The 18,792-nt window shown below is 41.4% G+C and overlaps 1 protein-coding gene across 6 annotated transcripts in view; it reads left to right on the top strand.

The window, feature by feature from the left end:
• The window catches only part of SPTBN1 (spectrin beta, non-erythrocytic 1), a 135,626-nt gene that overhangs the window by 84,885 nt on the left and 31,949 nt on the right, over positions 1 to 18,792 (top strand). For all 6 annotated transcript variants that reach the window (XM_049799685.1, XM_049799684.1, XM_049799689.1 and 3 more), the window contains 14 exons: positions 1,083 to 1,256; positions 2,577 to 2,668; positions 3,822 to 3,902; positions 4,686 to 4,801; positions 5,825 to 5,937; positions 6,571 to 6,758; positions 7,776 to 7,893; positions 9,300 to 9,458; positions 10,075 to 10,377; positions 11,194 to 11,347; positions 12,045 to 12,915; positions 13,058 to 13,195; positions 13,826 to 14,582; positions 14,842 to 15,044. In XM_049799685.1, the coding sequence (XP_049655642.1) occupies positions 1,083 to 1,256; positions 2,577 to 2,668; positions 3,822 to 3,902; positions 4,686 to 4,801; positions 5,825 to 5,937; positions 6,571 to 6,758; positions 7,776 to 7,893; positions 9,300 to 9,458; positions 10,075 to 10,377; positions 11,194 to 11,347; positions 12,045 to 12,915; positions 13,058 to 13,195; positions 13,826 to 14,582; positions 14,842 to 15,044 (3,467 nt within the window). The remainder of the gene's footprint in view (positions 1 to 1,082; positions 1,257 to 2,576; positions 2,669 to 3,821; positions 3,903 to 4,685; positions 4,802 to 5,824; positions 5,938 to 6,570; positions 6,759 to 7,775; positions 7,894 to 9,299; positions 9,459 to 10,074; positions 10,378 to 11,193; positions 11,348 to 12,044; positions 12,916 to 13,057; positions 13,196 to 13,825; positions 14,583 to 14,841; positions 15,045 to 18,792) is intronic.

Genomic DNA, 18,792 nt, shown 5'->3' on the forward strand with positions numbered 1-18,792 from the left:
ACCGTTATACAGGCTGCTGTTTTCTAGGGACCATAATATGGCTCCGGCTGAAACTCTTCCCCTTGAATGCAGTCTGAGGCGAGGATTTTGCCTGAGCTATTTCCACAGCCAGTTATTATGTTTGCTGCAGAAAACAAGGAAATTATGTCAATTAATAGTCTGGCTGAGTACCTTTGGTGACATCTCAGTGAGCACTGAACAGGCTATTCAGCTGTAATCCTTATCTGCAGAACAAAGTTGCTTTAATTTTATTCAGTTTTACAGTGGACTTCTACATGCCGTTAATATATTCATGGCTTTTTTCATTTGCACTGGGCCATTATAAAATTGTTATGTTGGTGTGGCTGATTTTTTTTATTCATGTTTTTACTTTCTTTTCCTATGAAGAAATTGTTTGGAATACATCTCTTCTGTTATTTTCATAATACTTATCCTATGTCAACTGTCAAAAAAACCCCAATGACATTTCTTTCTCAAGGAGTTTTATTGAGTAGCTTATGGCCAAATCCGAGTTGCCTTTTTGGAGACCGTGTATCTGTATTTACAGATACTCTCTGGAGCATTCATTACCAATTCCATCTATTGCATGCATATGCCAGTTACCAGTTTGTTTCATATCTTTGTCTTTGCAGAATCTTCTTTTTAAGTGTGGAGGAACTTGTACTGGAGAAAAAAAAGCATCTTGGGAAAATGTAACAGTTGTGGCATGAACTTAACAAAATAAATTGTCTTCCAGCTAGTAAATGAATATACTAGGCAGAAAAAAAGAAGGAAGTAAGCAGGCAAAATACTTCGAAAGGCAAATGAAATTGACACCCAGTGTGTATGGCTGAGGCCTAGGACATAGGCATTTCTTCCATGAGTTTGACCCGTGCTACCATTATCCTTGTGTAAATGTGCTGTAAGATGCAAGGAGCGGTTTTGTCCATTGAATTTGAAGAACAAATGTGTATGGTATTGCTGGCTGGGAGTGGCCAATGTGACTGACTCACCTGCCTGGACCGAGGAGTTAAAAAGCACTTTTTGGTTTTTTTTCCTTCCATCTACAGTAATACGCTTTTTTTCTCCCTTTTACCTTCTAGCCTAAACCAACTAAGGGAAGGATGCGCATCCATTGCCTGGAGAATGTTGATAAAGCCCTCCAGTTCCTGAAAGAGCAAAGAGTGCACCTAGAAAACATGGGATCTCATGACATTGTGGATGGGAATCACAGGCTGACACTTGGTCTTATTTGGACTATTATCCTGAGATTCCAGGTAAAGATGTATACGTACACAGATACACACACGTTTGAGTTTTCCATACTTGTTTGTAATACACTCCATTGTGCTTTTTAAGAATGGAGTGCTCCCAGGCCCTCCAAGGTGATCGGAGTGAAAAGTGCTTAGCATCTGGCAGGATATGGTCCAGACCTAAGGGGAGAGGATAAATTAGTCTTTGTGGTGCTGCTGATCTGTAGTGGCAGCCAATGGGAGTTTCCTGTGTGGAGAGTCATGTGGTTTTATTTTGAAATTACTAATAAATATGAAGCTCCAGTCATAGACCTATATGCTCTTGCAGACCTAGGAGGAAATGGTACCCTCAGCCGCTCTTCACCTCTGTGGTGATTATGATTAACGTTGGCTGACTTTGCACTGAAGCGGGTTAAGGGTGCCCACAGGAATTGTTTTAGTGTCCCAGCTAAAGGCTGATATTTCTTGTTTTCCAGCAAGTTGCACATTGGTCTTTTGCCCTCAGTTAAAAAAGGCTGGAAAGTCCTTTTTTAGAAAGGATAATAAATTTATATAATAAATATATCATTTATAAGAAATAACATAGTAATAAATACTTAATAAATTTAACTTTCTCTTAATTTTGGTGTTGCTCAGTGTTTTCCTAATATGAAAGTGTCTGCCTAACTTTCAGTGACAGCGGAGGAACTTCACTGAAGCCATGATATTCTTTGTAAAAAGCAGTGAACTATATCCATAAAATGAGATACATTTGTCCACACGAAGTAAAAAGTGGTTTTCTCCCTGCCCCCCTCCCCCTTTTTTTTTTTTTTCTTCTTTTTCCTCTTTTTAAAAACTGGATGATAGCCTAGAATCTGGAGTATAGAGCTGTGATGCTGCTAAGGGCAAATGCTATTTCCTCCAAGCTTGAAGTTCCAAAATTGTTTGCTTCTATGAAACTCCTCGTTAGCTTTTGCCTGTGCATCCCCTCACGAGGACCCCTACCTGCTGCACCCCCTTGACTTCTGTGTGTGCTCGGCATCCTGCAGGAGACAGGGTGAAACCATAATGCTGTATAGGGCAAGGTTTGCCTTGACAGTTGGAAATAAATTTTCTTGTGGAGTTTAAACTGTTTTGTCAATGGACTAAACAAAGAGTAATTCTCCAGTAAAATAAGGCCAGATGAAGCTTTCATTTGACATGAATGCTCTTAAATGAGGAAAAGCATTCATCAACTTCCACCCTGCCTGTCATCATAGATCTCCTTTGTTACTTATATTCTGATATAATTCCTTTCATCTTTTCGAAAAAGCCAAACACTATGTTTTCTCAGAGAAATATTTAAACTTTCTGTGTTAATTTTAGATCCAAGATATCAGTGTTGAAACTGAGGACAACAAGGAGAAGAAATCTGCTAAAGATGCTTTGCTCTTGTGGTGCCAGATGAAGACAGCTGGGTGAGTGTGGATTAAGTGAATATCTCTAAAGCTCTTAACAGCATTTTGAGTTTTCATTGAAATAATTTTAAATGGGCAACAACATATCTCTCCTTAAGTGGATTCAACCAAGAGAAGTGAATTGATGTTTACAAGTCAGAAAATTCTGAATTTATTATAATGATGCTGTGTGATAAACATACCAATCTGATAATCCATGAATAGATAGTAATATGCTGACACTTTTTTACCCTGCTCTGAAGAAATAATGGTGTTTCATATGTTTGCCACCAACTTTTCCCTCTTTTCATATATATGGAAATATTTCTACAATGTCTTTCTCTGACAGTAACCTTCTTGCATAGTTAAATATCCCTGTGTAGAGATTCAATACATTTCCCCCACGAAACTTGGATGTCCCTCTGACGACTTGGGGCACTTCAGTATTGTAGTGGTACTTCATCTTCTTCTTCCAAGAACTGTTATGGAAGTGGTTTGTGAGTAGCCTGAAATTTTTGGAGACTTGCAAAATACCCAGATCACCGAACAAATTTTTGCATCTGTGTACCCATTGAGCACAAAGCTGCCTATCATATGTGCTTTGTTTAAAAGTCAGATGGTGACTAGGGTCAGTCCTTGAAGATGCCTTGGGACAGCAGACAATTTCATGGAAAACCTAATGTATCACCACTCCTGTGGCACCTGCAGCCATCAGGAAAGGTTTTACTCAGCTCTGTTCCTCCAGCTGTTCCTGCTCTTCTCTTGAACTTGGTATTTTGAGTACCTGAAAATAATTCTTTGCCAGCAGGTAAATCAGGAGCAGGCTTTAGACTTGCAGGGATTTGAAACCTCACAGGCTGTAGGTTGGGCAGCAAGTTATAAAAAGTAACTTCAAGTGATTACTTTAAAGGACATTTAGAGCTGTTGTCTGGAGTGCATATCAGTTCTGTGGGGTGTACAAGAGTAAATGAGATGCAGTTATCTCTAGTGTCAGTCTCTGATTAGAGAACAGTCATTCATGATGATAGATCGTCCGTCGTGGGATAGTAATATCCCACCCTTAGGCTTACAATAAATATGTCATTCTTGCAACCAGCTTTTAGTGACAGAGTGTGCAGAGCTGCAGCAGGGATGCTATACTGATTACACTCTCTTTGGTTTTTTTCTCTGCCAGTTACCCCAATGTCAACATTCACAACTTTACAACAAGCTGGAGGGACGGCATGGCTTTCAATGCACTAATACATAAGCACAGGTATGGGTTTTGAAAGCTTGGGCTGTTGCAGTGTGCAGTGGGTTTTGCAGTTACCTTGCGGCTTGATTTTAAAATCTGTGGAGAGGAGGAAGTTGAAGAATTGATGAGAGTTTTACAGCAACTTGCCTTGCTTTAGAGCTTTACAGCTCTTGCGGTCACTGTGAGCTCATCTGGGCAACAGCTTCTCACATCACAAGTCAAAACAGGTTGCGTTTGAAGAGAATAAATTGTATGCGTGATAGTTTGTGACTGACCAGGTTGGAAGAAAAGTTCTTGTACCTTATTGAGTAACTGATGGTCGGGTCTGGTTACCTAGAGTTCAGGGGTGGGAGGGGAGGACCACACACAACAGCAGCCTGGAGGGGAAAGAAATCCTAGTGCAGGGATGGCAAAAATCTGGTGCTAGACTGACATGGCTGGGGATGCTGCTTATCGGCAAGCTCAGATGAAGTTACTGGGACGGCTTGCATGCTTACATGGGCATGAGGAGGGACTGTGTGACCACAACTTTGTTCCTTTCTTCTCCAGGGTCACCTTTACCGCTGTTAAGCTGTCCTCCATTTTTTCCCATTGGCTAGGTTCTGCCATGGCATGTGCTAGGCATTACTTCCTTCCTTTAATAATGCCGTTGAAATGCACAGGGCTACTAGGCAAGCGAAACCATGGCAGCATGAGGGGCCAGGTTTTCTGAGGATTGCAGATTTCACTTCATTACTTCATTTCTTATTTGAGGGTGGTTTCACTGTGCTTTGGGAAATCTAAAGAATTTTCCATCCTGTCTAGGCCTGATCTGATTGATTTTGACAAGCTGAAGAAATCAAATGCACACTACAATCTGCAGAATGCTTTTAACCTTGCAGAACAACACCTTGGTCTTACTAAGCTCCTGGACCCTGAGGGTAAGAATTCCTGCAGTTTCAGCACTTCACCACTCTTTGTGGGCTCTTTCCTTGTCGCAGGGCACAGCTTTGTAAAAGCTTTTTGTGTTAAAGAGCAGCTGGATGCTGCTGACTCACCTGGTGATACAGCCAGAAAGGAAAGGGGAGAATGCAGGATGTCTCCTGCAGAGGACTGAGCAGCGGTAGCACAAGAGCCCTTAATCCTGTGTTTATTTTCCCCCATCTGACAAGATCACTGGACTGGCTATGTATACATAAAATTATTCCAGTTAGAGGCAACCTTCTGATCTGCTCTGAGAAACACTTTCTGTGAGCTGGAAGGTGAATGATGTGGATTTCAGCCAATAGTTAGCAACTTCTTTCACAGACTGTCAGTGAGTTTTAGCCCGTGCTTTCATGAGAGTGTGTATGCTCATGCGTATTGGAAGGCACGCTCACAATCCTAGGACAAGAAACTTTCTTGTCACAGGGCAAATAGAGGCTATATGTTTGGGTGAGTTTCTTCTTGCTTATTTTCCAGTGCCTCAGAATTGCTACAGGAAAGGAAATAATTTGTTTTCCATCTGTATCTGTCAGAAGGTTTGCCTGGACAGACATACAATTAGGTTTGAATGCCTCTCTCCAAATACTGGTATAGCTTCGAAGTTCTCAAATAACAGTAGTTCTGTCAACTCACACAGATGCTAGAGAAGTTACTTGGCTGCACAAGCTGTGGCAAAGTCTGGAGCTTGACTCAGGACCCAAAGGCCCTTAGCACGCAGAGGCGTACTTTAACCACAGTCCTCACTAAGACAAAGAGATAAAGGAGCACTTAGCGACAGAGTTCAAAACTGTGCAACACCAAGTAACCCAGAACCAGTCCAAAGCTGCTGAATTTATTTCCGATTAGGACAAATCTTAGGAGCTGAACTGCCACTGAATCTATCTCTCTGACTCTTAAATGCATCCTTGTTGCATTATTAGCTTTGTTGTTTTAACCTATGCACTCTCAGTATGCTAAGACAACTATTGTTTGGTTTGCAGATATCAGTGTTGATCATCCTGATGAAAAGTCAATCATCACCTATGTGGTGACATATTACCACTACTTCTCCAAGATGAAAGCTTTAGCTGTTGAAGGAAAACGTATCGGAAAGGTTTGCAAGTTCAGATTATAAATTGTTATAAAGCAGTTGAAATCTTTCTGAGTTTGGTTTTTTTTTTTTCCTCTTGGGTGTTATTTTTTTAAGAGTCCGCTGTATGGTAGTTTGTAGTTTTGCTTTTGAACGTGTTTTGAATGTTAAGTATTCCCATATGACTGTGAGGAGTAGTTAATTTCCGGCTGCCTTGTATCAGAAAACATTTGGCCGCTGTTTTATTTTTCCTTGTTAATTTTGCATCATTGCTGCTTTTCCTTTCTCATTAACTGCTCCTCCCCCTCTGGGTCCTCTGTCTCTTCTGGAGCCCAGAAAAGTCCCTCATTTAAAAAATGTGCAGTCATTCGCTGCCCTTTGGCAAAGTTGCCCCCGTTTTTACAGCTGGCAGACTGAACATGAATCATTTTGTAAGCCTCAGCTCTGTCCCTCTATTGCCGTGGGATCATGGGAATTCACTGCTGAAAAATGCAAAGCCCTCATTCCTAGGGATCCCAGCCCCTGTGGTACTCAGGAGTGAGTGGTCCGATTCATAAGTCAAGTCTCCCAACAGTTTCTTTTATGTAGCTGGTTGGATTTAAATGAATGAAGAGCACTGCCCTTGTTATTCATGTTATGTTGTGCTGCTTGTTGCAGGTGCTTGACAATGCCATTGAAACGGAGAAAATGATTGAAAAATACGAATCGCTGGCTTCCGACCTTCTTGAGTGGATTGAGCAAACCATTATCATCCTCAACAATCGCAAATTTGCCAACTCGCTAGTTGGTGTGCAACAGCAGCTGCAGGCATTCAACACTTACCGCACAGTAGAGAAACCGCCCAAGTAATTTTAATCTTAGCTTAAAACAACAGTGGTTTTGTGTTCTTTAGTCAATCATTGATTTTTTTGAAAACAAACACATCCAAGTAATTTTAATCTTGGCTTAAGAATTTATTTTTCTGAAGAAACCCAGATATCATGTTTCTAATTGGCACTCATCATTACGCAGGGCCTGTTTGCTTTATGCTATTCAATGTGCAGATAATAAAAATAAAAAGTGTGTTGCCTGCAGGATCTCAGTGTCCTGGATGCTGTCACTTCACTGAGACGCCTGCCTTATATTATGAGTGGTAATAGCATACCATATTAGTACAGTAGTATCACTAGTCGTGCTTGCTAGCAGTGTATAAAACCAGTACACTGCTATTAAAAGAATCTTACTGCTTATCCAAAATCACGAGGAAGTATGTCTGGTTTAGCAAAACATAGCTGTGCTTACTAAAACTGATATAACCAAAACTGTGCAACTTATTTCTGGAAAGTTTCTTTTAGCATTATGATATCAGATCTGTTTATTATTTTTGTCCAATATAAGTTCTAATGGATAGTAATCACAATCCAAAACATTACAGAGTATCCAGACATCTTCTAAAATTGCAGTCTATTCCCTAGCGCCTATGGAGTTTGTTTATTTCCCAGGCATACAACGCAGGGAAAACAGTGGGAAGAGTTTTATTGACTGCAGCGTGCTTTAAAAAAAAATTCAATTTCTTGAGTTGATAGAGTAAACTAGGGCAACGCACGTAGTAGAATAAAAAAAATGCAGTCTTCTGTCCCCCAAGGGGGTTTAGATTTAAACACACAGACAACTGACGTCTGTGAAGTTTCTTTTGCTGTTTGACCCAACTGGTTCCAGGGGATGTGTGGGCTATTTCAATTGCTTCCAGCTTCCACACAAGATGAAGGTGTTTATCTGAATGCTCCATTCATCATGTCAACATTTTAAGGAAGTGCTTTATAATACCTTAATAGCAATGAAAGCTTTATTGTAACTCAATGGTTTTGCAAAATTTTGTTTAGATTTACAGAAAAAGGAAACCTAGAAGTGCTGCTTTTTACCATCCAAAGCAAAATGAGAGCCAACAATCAGAAAGTATACATGCCAAGGGAGGGAAAACTCATCTCTGACATTAACAAGGTAAACTAAGCCAGCTCCTCCTGTGCAACTCAGGATTTTGTTGTTGTCTTTCAGTCTCTCTCTCAGTATACTTGAGAAGAAACATATTTGCAATCTCCAGCCTTGATGTGGGGGAACACAAGGGATAGGAGAGGTGGGGTGACCTCTTCTAATAGCTCAGACTCACTAATCTGAACTGAGTCCCTGGGTATCCTCAGCATCTGTAAGAGCTTCCACACTGGAAAAAATACTCAGTCACTCTGTGCAGTTGGTTATGGATCTAGTAGCCCTGCCTTGATCCTCTGGGGTCCTGGCTATTAGAGTTAATTGACAGAAAGTAGTAACATTATGTAGATATTGCAACCCTCCCCATTTGCCCTGCTGCCCGCAGTGTTGGAGAGTGAAGAAGCGCCATGACCAATGCTGTGGATTCCCTCTCAGGGTTTATGCAGCTATTTTTTTATGCTGGTGCAGCTGGCAGAACAGCAGCAGAGCTGACAAGCTCTCTCAAGGATAACAAACAACGTGAAAGTGTGAGCTTTCCTCATTTGTGTTTGATCATGCTTGGCATTCCCAGAGCAGCTGTTGTGGGTGTCTGTGGCCTCAGTCTGCATCCTAGAGAGCAGTAAACTGCAGGGCTCTCCTTTTCACATTAAGCCCCATGCCTGTGAATGCCTAAAATACTTGGGTTTCAGGCAGGTTCACATCTGTTAGGATTTAGAAGAACCTAGGGTAGTTTGTGTTTAATTGTGGGTATTTTTGTTGCTTGTAAGAAGATCTGAAAGGTGATTAGCTGGCTTTCAACATGCTTCCAAGACTTTTTATTTTTGTAATATTAATGTCATGCATGTGAATAACTTTTGGCTTTGGGGAAAAAGGACTTGTGTGCACCAGAAGTAACTGAATTCTGGAGTTATTTTCTTTTCCAAAGTGGATGTAATACAGAACAATTGTATGTTGATTTTAGAGGTGAGAGGGCATGAATCTCTAATTCTCATTTCCTAAAGGAGGAGGATAGAATCTGCTTGTTTGGGAGTAGCACTCAGAATATTTTTTTTTATTTTTATTTTTTTTAACAAATACTCTCTTACACATTCAAGCCAGGTGGTTTGTTTGGGCTTTGTTGGAGGCAAAAACTGAATGAACTTGAGAAAATGTATCTGAGAGAAACAACTCGTATACTCTTTGGTCAGAAAAATGAATGAATGAATTGAGAACAAATTTTAAGTCATGTGCTTAAATTAGCAAACAAGGTGTAAGGCCAGCCAATGCAAACCAGATTTATTGGCATATAAATAAAAAAGTCAGTTTTGTGAAACTTGGCTGTAGTGACTTCAGTCCTGATTTCATGTAAAGAACATGTGATTTATCATAATCCTACAAGAATGTGTGTTTAGAAGACGCATGTTTTTTCTCCACATCTTCAGGCCTGGGAAAGACTGGAAAAAGCTGAACATGAAAGAGAACTGGCACTGCGAAATGAGCTCATCAGACAAGAGAAACTGGAACAACTTGCACGCAGATTTGATCGCAAGGCAGCTATGAGAGAAACTTGGCTGAGTGAAAATCAACGTCTCGTTTCTCAGGTGCTGCTTTCAGAGATTGTCTGTGTGACTGTAATGATTCCCATGAGTAATTATAGGATACAGTTCTTGCAAAGAGAACACTTCCTCCCCTATGCCTCATATTTTACTGAATTATGTATATTTATATTTATTGTATGTATGTGCAAATTTATATTTAGTGTGTATGTGTATGTACTGTATGTCCTATCTTTAATGCATTTGGGATATTCCTTCCTTGAATCTACCAGTCTGTACTCAGGAGATACTGATGTGGAAATATCTATACACAGTCAAGATTTTCTTTATCTGAATACTTTGGTCAATTCAGTGGAATTAGCCCAGGAATGAATTGTATTTTTTAATATTAGAGATGACTTAAAAAATATCCAAAGCCCCAGCCTAATCCTGATGGCCACCGTGATTCTTGCCCCAAAGACAGTAAATGATATCTCTGCTTTTATCAGTGGTTCTCTGGTTATCAGAGGTATCTCTGATTTTATTAAAGAAGACTTTTCAGAGCATTTTGAGATCCCAAATTTGCTAGCAAGTGTATTCTGCACAATCAGAAATCATGTTATGAGCAGTAGGGCTTTTCTTCTCAGCAGGCATGGCTGAAGAATCATCTTTGTCTTTACAGGATAATTTTGGCTTTGACCTTCCAGCAGTAGAAGCCGCAACAAAGAAGCATGAGGCCATTGAAACAGACATTGCAGCATATGAAGAACGAGTCCAGGCCGTGGTTGCGGTTGCAAAGGAGCTTGAGACTGAAAATTACCATGATATCAAACGCATTACTGCAAGAAAGGACAATGTTATACGTCTATGGGAGTATCTCCTGGAGTTGCTCAGGGCACGGAGACAGCGGCTAGAGATGAATCTTGGTCTGCAAAAGATTTTCCAGGAAATGCTGTACATTATGGACTGGATGGATGAGATGAAGGTAGGTGTTTAGCCATTTAAGAACGTAGCCCAAATATTCTGGAGAGGTGTAGATGTCCTTTTCTGTAAATTTTTAACATTCATTTTGCCCCTCTGGTTTAATAGACAAATGCAGAAGATCCACATTCAAGAGCAGTGAACAAATTCCTTATACCTTATGATGATTTTTTAAAAATAAAGATTAAAAACAAGTAAGGAGAAAAAACAAGGTCGCTCCTATAAAAAGCTACTTTTCAGCTTCATGCCTCTGTCATAAGGACCAGAGGCTTTGGTCACAGTGCTTGGGTAAGGATGATGATTTTGGTGAAAGGGACTTAAATAATCTCTCTTCATCACAATTTACATGGGGAACAAGTCACCTCTTCACCTCTGTGCTTTAAAAAGCATGAATTTCTTCCTGTCTGTTCTCCTGGGATCTGAGAAAGGAGAGGACCATGACTTTATTCTCGTCCATCAGCCAGCAGAACTTGGAAGCTGTTGGAGGAAAGAAAGATGTGTGTAGCTCAGTGGCAGCTCACAGCACCTGGACTGAGTGCTTTTGGTCCTGGTGAGCTAACTTAGCTTCTTATCATCCTAGACTTCAAACTACATTAAAGAGCAGTCAAGTTCTTCATGGTTGCCAGTGATTTTAAAAATATTGGCTCAAATTCTTACCAGCTATGTCTCCATACGTTTGAAATAGCTCTCCTTACAGCCCTGGAGTTTCTCTGGACTTAAATCAATGTAACAACAGAGAACAGTGTAATGCCTGGAGTCACTAAGAAACAAACATCTTGTGGCCTTCAGCCCATTTTACTTGTCTTTTACATTTTGATAGGTGCTTCTGCTGTCGCAAGACTATGGCAAACATTTGTTAGGAGTTGAAGACCTGTTGCAAAAACATGCTCTTGTGGAAGCTGACATTGCTATTCAGGCTGAGAGAGTGAGAGGGGTCAATGCATCTGCTCAGAAGTTTGCCACAGATGGAGAAGGTAACTAGCAGCCAATGTGTCCTTCTTTGTCTTAATTGTGTATGAGGTTATCTATAAGCCTTATTAGTTCTGCAAGGCACGTTAGGTTAAATTCAGCACCAGAATAAGAGAATCCAGCTTCACTTGTTCCTTCTTTACTCACTGTGTCAATGATTAATTTGTCCAGGTATCTGCTCAAGAATTAATTGTGGCATAGTGTTTTGCATGGGATGTCACATTTCTGACCAGCAGCTGCTGTATCTTTGTAATAGTCACCATTATTTCCCCATTCTGTGTTTCTAATGCCAACAATACAAATTATTGGACCCAGTCTGATAGTGTCCCAATTTATGCTAAATAAAAGCAATTCCACTAAACCAGTGTCATTAACTAGAGTAATTGATGTTCATGTTGTGCAGTTTTGTGTACGAAGCTGGTATAAATCTGGAGTAGTGAATTTTGTTTCACTGAAAACAGTCATATATATCTTCCCTTTCGGGTTTTTTGTCTTTATGCAAAGAACAGTATTTTCTGATCTGTGTTATTGTATGGTGGAGCTTGGATAGCTCACGCTCACTTTCAGGAGACTAGCTATGAATTCTTTTACATAATCTTTGTAGATGGAATGAACAGGAATTAAGAGCCCTGTGTATGCCCCAGCTGTAGAGATGAAAATGAATCAGTCTGAGTTGTAATGTACATTCTCTTATCTGAACAGGTTACAAACCATGTGACCCGCAGGTTATCAGGGACCGTGTTGCTCACATGGAGTTCTGTTACCAAGAGCTGTGCCAGCTCGCAGCCGAGCGCCGTGCCCGCTTGGAGGAGTCTCGGCGCCTCTGGAAATTCTTCTGGGAAATGGCTGAGGAAGAGGGTTGGATCAGGGAGAAGGAACAGATCCTGTCATCTGATGACTATGGGAAGGACCTAACCAGTGTTGTCCGTCTCTTGAGTAAACATAAGGCGTTTGAAGACGAAATGAGTGGTCGTAGTGGCCACTTTCAGCAGGCGATAAAAGAAGGTGAAGACATGATTGCGGAGGAGCATTTTGGGTCTGAGAAAATCAGAGAAAGAATTAAGGATATCCGGGAGCAGTGGGCTAACTTGGAACAGTTATCTGCCATTAGGAAGAAGCGCCTGGAGGAAGCCTCTCTCCTTCACCAGTTCCAGGCTGATGCTGATGACATTGATGCATGGATGTTGGACATCCTCAAAATTGTCTCCAGCAACGATGTTGGCCACGATGAATATTCTACTCAGTCCTTGGTCAAGAAACACAAAGATGTGGCTGAAGAGATTGCAAGCTACCGGCCAACCATTGACTCACTTCACGAACAAGCAAAGGCCCTACCACAGGAACACGCTGGATCTCCAGATGTGCAAGGCAGATTGTCCGGAATAGAGGAAAGATACAAAGAGGTTGCTGAGCTGACTCGGCTGCGTAAACAGGCTTTGCAGGATACCCTTGCTCTTTATAAGATGTTCAGTGAGGCAGATGCTTGTGAGCTTTGGATTGATGAAAAGGAGAAGTGGCTGAATAATATGCAGATTCCAGAGAAGCTGGAGGACCTGGAAGTGATCCAGCACAGGTGAGAATGCCTTTACCAGGAAGTTTGGGGAATATTGGGTGGAAGTTTTTTTTACACCGGCTACCTTTGTCAGCTTGCCGGTTGCTCAGATTCTCTAATGCCTGTGTGATCTTTTTTCGTTTGTTCCCTCCCTCCCCCCCAGATTTGAAAGCTTAGAACCAGAAATGAACAATCAGGCATCCCGTGTTGCAGTAGTGAATCAAATTGCTAGACAGCTAATGCACAGTGGCCATCCAAGTGAGAAGGAGATAAAAGCACAGCAAGATAAACTCAACACAAGGTAAGTGAAGGCCTCATGTTCATGAACATGACACTGGCTGAAACAAGTACAGTGGGGTCATTTGCGTTTCTTAGATGTGTTTTTTAAGATATTCTGATACCGTTACCTGAAGTATCTTCAAGGTAGGCCTTTAAAGCTTCAGAATGAAAAAGAGCTGTGTCTTTCAAATATTTGGTTAACAGATGGAGTTTTGCTATTGGCTTCAATCGGGTCCTCCTGAGTGTATCAATACCTTGATTTGAGAGCTGGAAATTTAACAATAAAAAAGAAACTGATATAACTTCATGTAAACTCACTCATTTTTTGGCTTCAAAATAAGCCAAGAGAGTACATCTAGTGTGAAAATTAGATGTAACTAGCAATTTTTCATGTGAGGAAATATTATACTTTTAAGGACTCAGTGTTACTGGTACTTGTCATACTCTAATATACGCCATAGCTTGGTTAATGGTTGTTTTACTAATACTATTGATGATGTGGGAAGGACTGAAAAAAACATGAATAGTTAGGTTATTTCATGGCTTACCAAGGTAATATGAGCAACTGCTCACTCAGCAATGTTGCCATATCCTTTTCACTTATTATATACAAATCTCAATTTCTCTGCTTTTGTCTCCTCACAAATTTCAGATGGAGCCAGTTCAGAGAACTGGTGGATAGGAAGAAGGATGCTCTGCTCTCTGCCCTGAGTATCCAGAACTACCATCTTGAGTGTAACGAAACCAAATCCTGGATCAGGGAAAAGACCAAAGTGATCGAATCCACACAAGATCTGGGTAATGATCTAGCTGGAGTGATGGCCCTGCAGAGGAAGCTGACTGGCATGGAACGTGACCTGGTAGCCATTGAAGCCAAGCTAAGTGACCTGCAAAAAGAGGCAGAAAAGTTGGAATCAGAGCATCCTGACCAGGCACAGGCTATCCTTTCACGGCTCGCAGAAATCAACGATGTATGGGAAGAAATGAAGACCACCCTCAAGAACCGGGAAGAGTCCCTTGGGGAGGCAAGCAAACTGCAGCAGTTCCTGAGAGACCTGGATGACTTCCAGTCTTGGCTATCCAGAACGCAGACTGCAATTGCATCCGAAGATATGCCAAACACGCTGACAGAGGCTGAGAAGCTGCTCACTCAACATGAGAATATTAAGAATGAAATCAACAATTATGAGGAAGATTATCAGAAAATGAGGGATATGGGTGAGATGGTGACACAAGGGCAAACTGATGCTCAGTACATGTTCTTACGGCAGCGCCTACAAGCTTTGGATACTGGATGGAATGAGCTTCACAAAATGTGGGAGAACAGGCAAAATCTCCTTTCCCAGTCTCATGCCTACCAGCTATTTCTCAGAGATACCAAGCAGGCAGAAGCATTTCTTAATAACCAGGCAAGTGGTCAAGATATACCTTATTTCATTTCTACAGGTTGGCACCATATACTGCAGGCAATTAACAAACAAGATCATTTGGCAGGAGAGCTACCAACAGATAAATTGCCCTTTTTTAAACTGTAATTTGCTTTTTGTATTTTGCTTCTAACTGTTCTTGAGAGGCGTTTCTTTTCATATGTGGTGGATCTGTTGTTGGAGCAGACAGCATAGCCTGAGTGTAATACTTTTGTGTCTCTGATTTATGCTTTAATCACAGGAGTATGTTTTGGCGCACACGGAAATGCCCACTACTTTGGAAGGAGCAGAAGCTGCTATTAAAAAACAGGAGGATTTCATGACCACGATGGATGCCAATGAAGAAAAGATCAATGCAGTTGTAGAGACTGGCAGGAGGCTAGTTAGTGATGGGAACATTAACTCTGATAAAATCCAGGAGAAAGTGGACTCTATTGATGACAGGTAAGGTGAGAATGATGGCGGAATGTAGCTGTTCATACTTTAATTCTGTTCTCTGAGAGATGACCTTTTACCAGAATCCGAAGGCAAAGTAACATGTTAGAAAATGTCTGTTGCAGAATGTTTTCTTTGTCCTGTGGAAAAATAAGAACTGTAATGTTTAAAAAATGTGCCAGGCTAATCTTAATTACATATTACCTCTCCCATTTTCTAGAGACTTACTAGGTAATGAGCTCACTACCCAGAATTTGGCTATATGAGTATTGCTGTATAATTCTTGGAGTATTAACAGACTTTATATTATGGTGGGAGCTGTAGCAGTTGGCTATACCTGGTTCCACAAGTCTTACTTTCCTCTGCTACCTCCTAGCTGATTTAATGATAATAATGTATTCCTGTCCTTCCTCTGAGGAAGGAATGTGGCTCTTCAAGAGGGTAATTAGCATTGTATCTACCCCACCCGCTTGGTTTTGATCGCCTTTTCCAACTTGTCTGGCCCTTCTGAAATCAGATTAGGAAGCATTGGTACAAGTGTGTCTTTCATCCTAAAACAAGTCTTTTGCTTTGTCTCTTTAGCTGTGACATGGATGCTATAGAACATTAAGAGCTTCTTTTTCTTTGAAAACTAAATGTTCAGTTTTGATGGCTATGATTCATGGTTCTTTCTGCTTTTGGTTTGAATAGTAGTGGAATCTTTCAAGGCACTTTTCAACCATGAGTATCAGAACACAGCAGTAAGCTCATACAGAATTTTTATGTCAAATGTTACTGATGACCCTTCTGTCAGACTTGCATCCCCCCACAGCCGGTAAGCTCGGAGTTATCCAGATGCCTTTACCTCCAAGGAGAAACTGAACTGAAGAAGTTCAGAAAATGTTGCGCCTTTCCTGTTTTGACAAACAGGTCCTGCTGTGTATGCATCCACTTTAGCTGTGGCTCAGTGGCTTCAAGAAGGGCGAATATTCCTGTTCCTAGAGCTTGCTGAGGGCCTCTGAGCCCTGTGACAACCTAACTCTGAGGATACCTTACGTTTGCATTCTCTTTCTAACCAGCTTGATTCTCTTTAGATCCCAGTTAGTATGTGCAAAGGCCAGGAAGAAGACATCATATGAAAGCCATCAAGGTGAAAGCTAGGAAATGGATTTTCCTTGTTTACCCTCTCTGACTTGCAATGTCTTCAGCTTTAACTTTTCCTATCCACTTACAAAAGCAGGAGGACTTGGTCCTGGCCTTCTGGTCATATGTCTTCTTTATTAAAATATTAAAAGATAGCATCCAAGGATATAATAGCAAATGGTCAGCTGCTTCTTGCAGCCCTTTCTGAGGCAGCTGGAGTGGGAGACAGCTTCAGCCTCTGTCCTGTGTGCTCTGTAGAGAGGTTCCTGCTGCCCCGGCTGTGGTGCTCTGGTCACCGTTCCCCCTCAGTGCAGCTGCTCCTCTGTGTCCCCATTGTCCTGTGGCACCCCAGCCGGCCACCTGGGCTGTCCTGCCTGTGGGATGTGTGCTGGAATTCCTTCTCTGAATGGCAGGCAAGTCCTAGAGACTGTATTTTTTTAAGCCCACTTTTTTCCAACGCCTTTCCTCAATTCCAAAGCTATTTATGCAGAGCACTGCAAAAACTATCCGGTGCACTGCTATTCAGGAAATCCGTGTGATTGCTCTCTGAGTCTGTAAGGCTGATAAGCCTCGAGAACAAAGCCTTTAGGGCTGGGTGTAGTGGGAGTGGTAGCGAAGGAAGCTTCTTTGGTTTTACAAAAAATTGCTCTCCCAACCAAGCTCCACCTGGATGTATGACAAAGGACCAAAACAAACAAGTGCAAATATGTGCAGTGGCTCCATACTTCCCATATGGAGCTCTTTGTAGTTTTTAGTATTGTTAATAGTGTTTTTTTTACAGTCATGCTTTCAAGCTGTTCCAGAGGAGACCCCACTGTCCATTGGTACAGCAGACAGACCCTGCCCTAAAATGGTTACCATCTAAATAGACATGGTAGGCATTAGGCTAAGGAAGGAGAGAAGAGCACAGAAGCAGAGTGGAGCCCTGCAACAGGAGATAAACACTTCAGCACAATCTTTTAGTGCAGTTCACAGGGAAGACTAAATGGGATTAAGGAAATGGAGAAAGGGTAAGGGAAGGAGAAGACGGATTTGAATAAAACTATCACTAGCTAGATTTTCCAGCTAGGAAAGAAGCTGCTCTCCCCAGTGCAGCTGTCCCTGCTTTGATGACTTCTGCTGCTGTTTCTGCCAGCCAGAGGGGAAGCATTTTCTCCTCCATTTTCTCTTAGAAGAGTGTAAGGGGACTGCCCTAGTCTGTGTGCCTACACATGGCCTCTCTGATTCTGCAAATGAGTTTGTAGTTTAAAGACAGTGGCAGATCTGAGATTGTGATCTGGGTCTGGTTTTCATCAACTTTGTATTTGTGCACCTTGCTGCTCAACAGAGAACAGAAGTAATTTTTCTTCTCGCCCACTTAGAAAGGAGAGTGCCTCTTGTTTGCTGGAACAACCAAAGAAGCTAAAACTGCCTTGCATGTATCTCGGTATTCTTAGCAGGCAGTTGCATTTGTGCTATGTGTAAGATCTATTATTCCTGCACAGGCTTTGAAACCCACAGGCTTACAGTTAAACCACAAGTGATTTTGTCAGTTTTCAGCATTGTTAGCATTCTCAGGGGCCTCTGGGGAGACAGCATGGGAACAGTGTGGCAAATTTTGGTGCTCTGTTCTTGGATTAATTAGTCAGACACCTCCTTGTGCTGAACAGATCCTACTTTCCTGTTTTAGATTCTTCATAAAGTTCCCACAGAAGGAAGATGCCCCCATGTTTTAACTGACTACAGTACATTCCCTATCTGCTATTTTACCATGTAGGTCTGGCTTAGCTTGGACATTTGAATCTGAGGTTGCCTCTTCAGTATATGCATAGGGAACCCCTTTTTTAATGCAGCCCTAGACAATGCTCTGGTGTAAGTCATATATGTTATTATTTATGGGAACAGGCAGATGAATTCAAAGTAATTCTAAATAATTTGTCTGCAGAGCAAGCTCTTTCATGCAAATGTGTGATCTTGTTCCACAAACTATTTTAGCAAATTAGTAAGAAGCAGTCATTGACAACCTTAAGTGTGACAGGGTCTGAGTTTCTGGCACTTCTCTGCCATGTGCATCTCAGAAGAGCAGGATTTTAATAGTTATGATTGCAATCAGCAGCTGAACAGTAAGCTTTGCACTTTTCTCCACCCTCCAGTGATGGCCAAGTGCTTGTAGCCTTCAGCAGAGCTGCAGTCCAGCCTGTCCGCTGCCCTGACATGCCTGGCTGGCTCAGCTGGGGCCTCTGCACTCGTGGCAAGGAAAGCAGGATGAGCCTCCTTAGCACCACACTTCTAGCATCTGGATAAAAATTTGTATTATGAAGGGTTCTGTTCTGCACTCTGCTTGTTTATTCTGTCTAAAGACCTTCTGATGTACTGGTAGTAGAGGGTGGGAGAAGCTTTCTAGTGGTAGTGGTGGTTATGTACAGAAAATTCTAAAATCTCTGTCACTGGAACTTTTAAAGAATTTAGGGAAACATGAACAAGGAATTAATAATGTTTAGATATAGCCAGTCTGGGGCAGGAGAACAGATTAAATGACTTCTTAAGGCCCTTTAGTCCTATAAAAAATTGTCAATTCTGTGATGAAAATACAGGAATTCCTGCCTGTTCCAGCAGTGTCCATCCTCAAAATACTACTGCCACACCTTCAACTATC

The sequence above is a fragment of the Accipiter gentilis genome, chromosome 5 (assembly GCF_929443795.1).
Source record: "Accipiter gentilis chromosome 5, bAccGen1.1, whole genome shotgun sequence".
NCBI lineage: Eukaryota > Metazoa > Chordata > Aves > Accipitriformes > Accipitridae > Astur > Astur gentilis.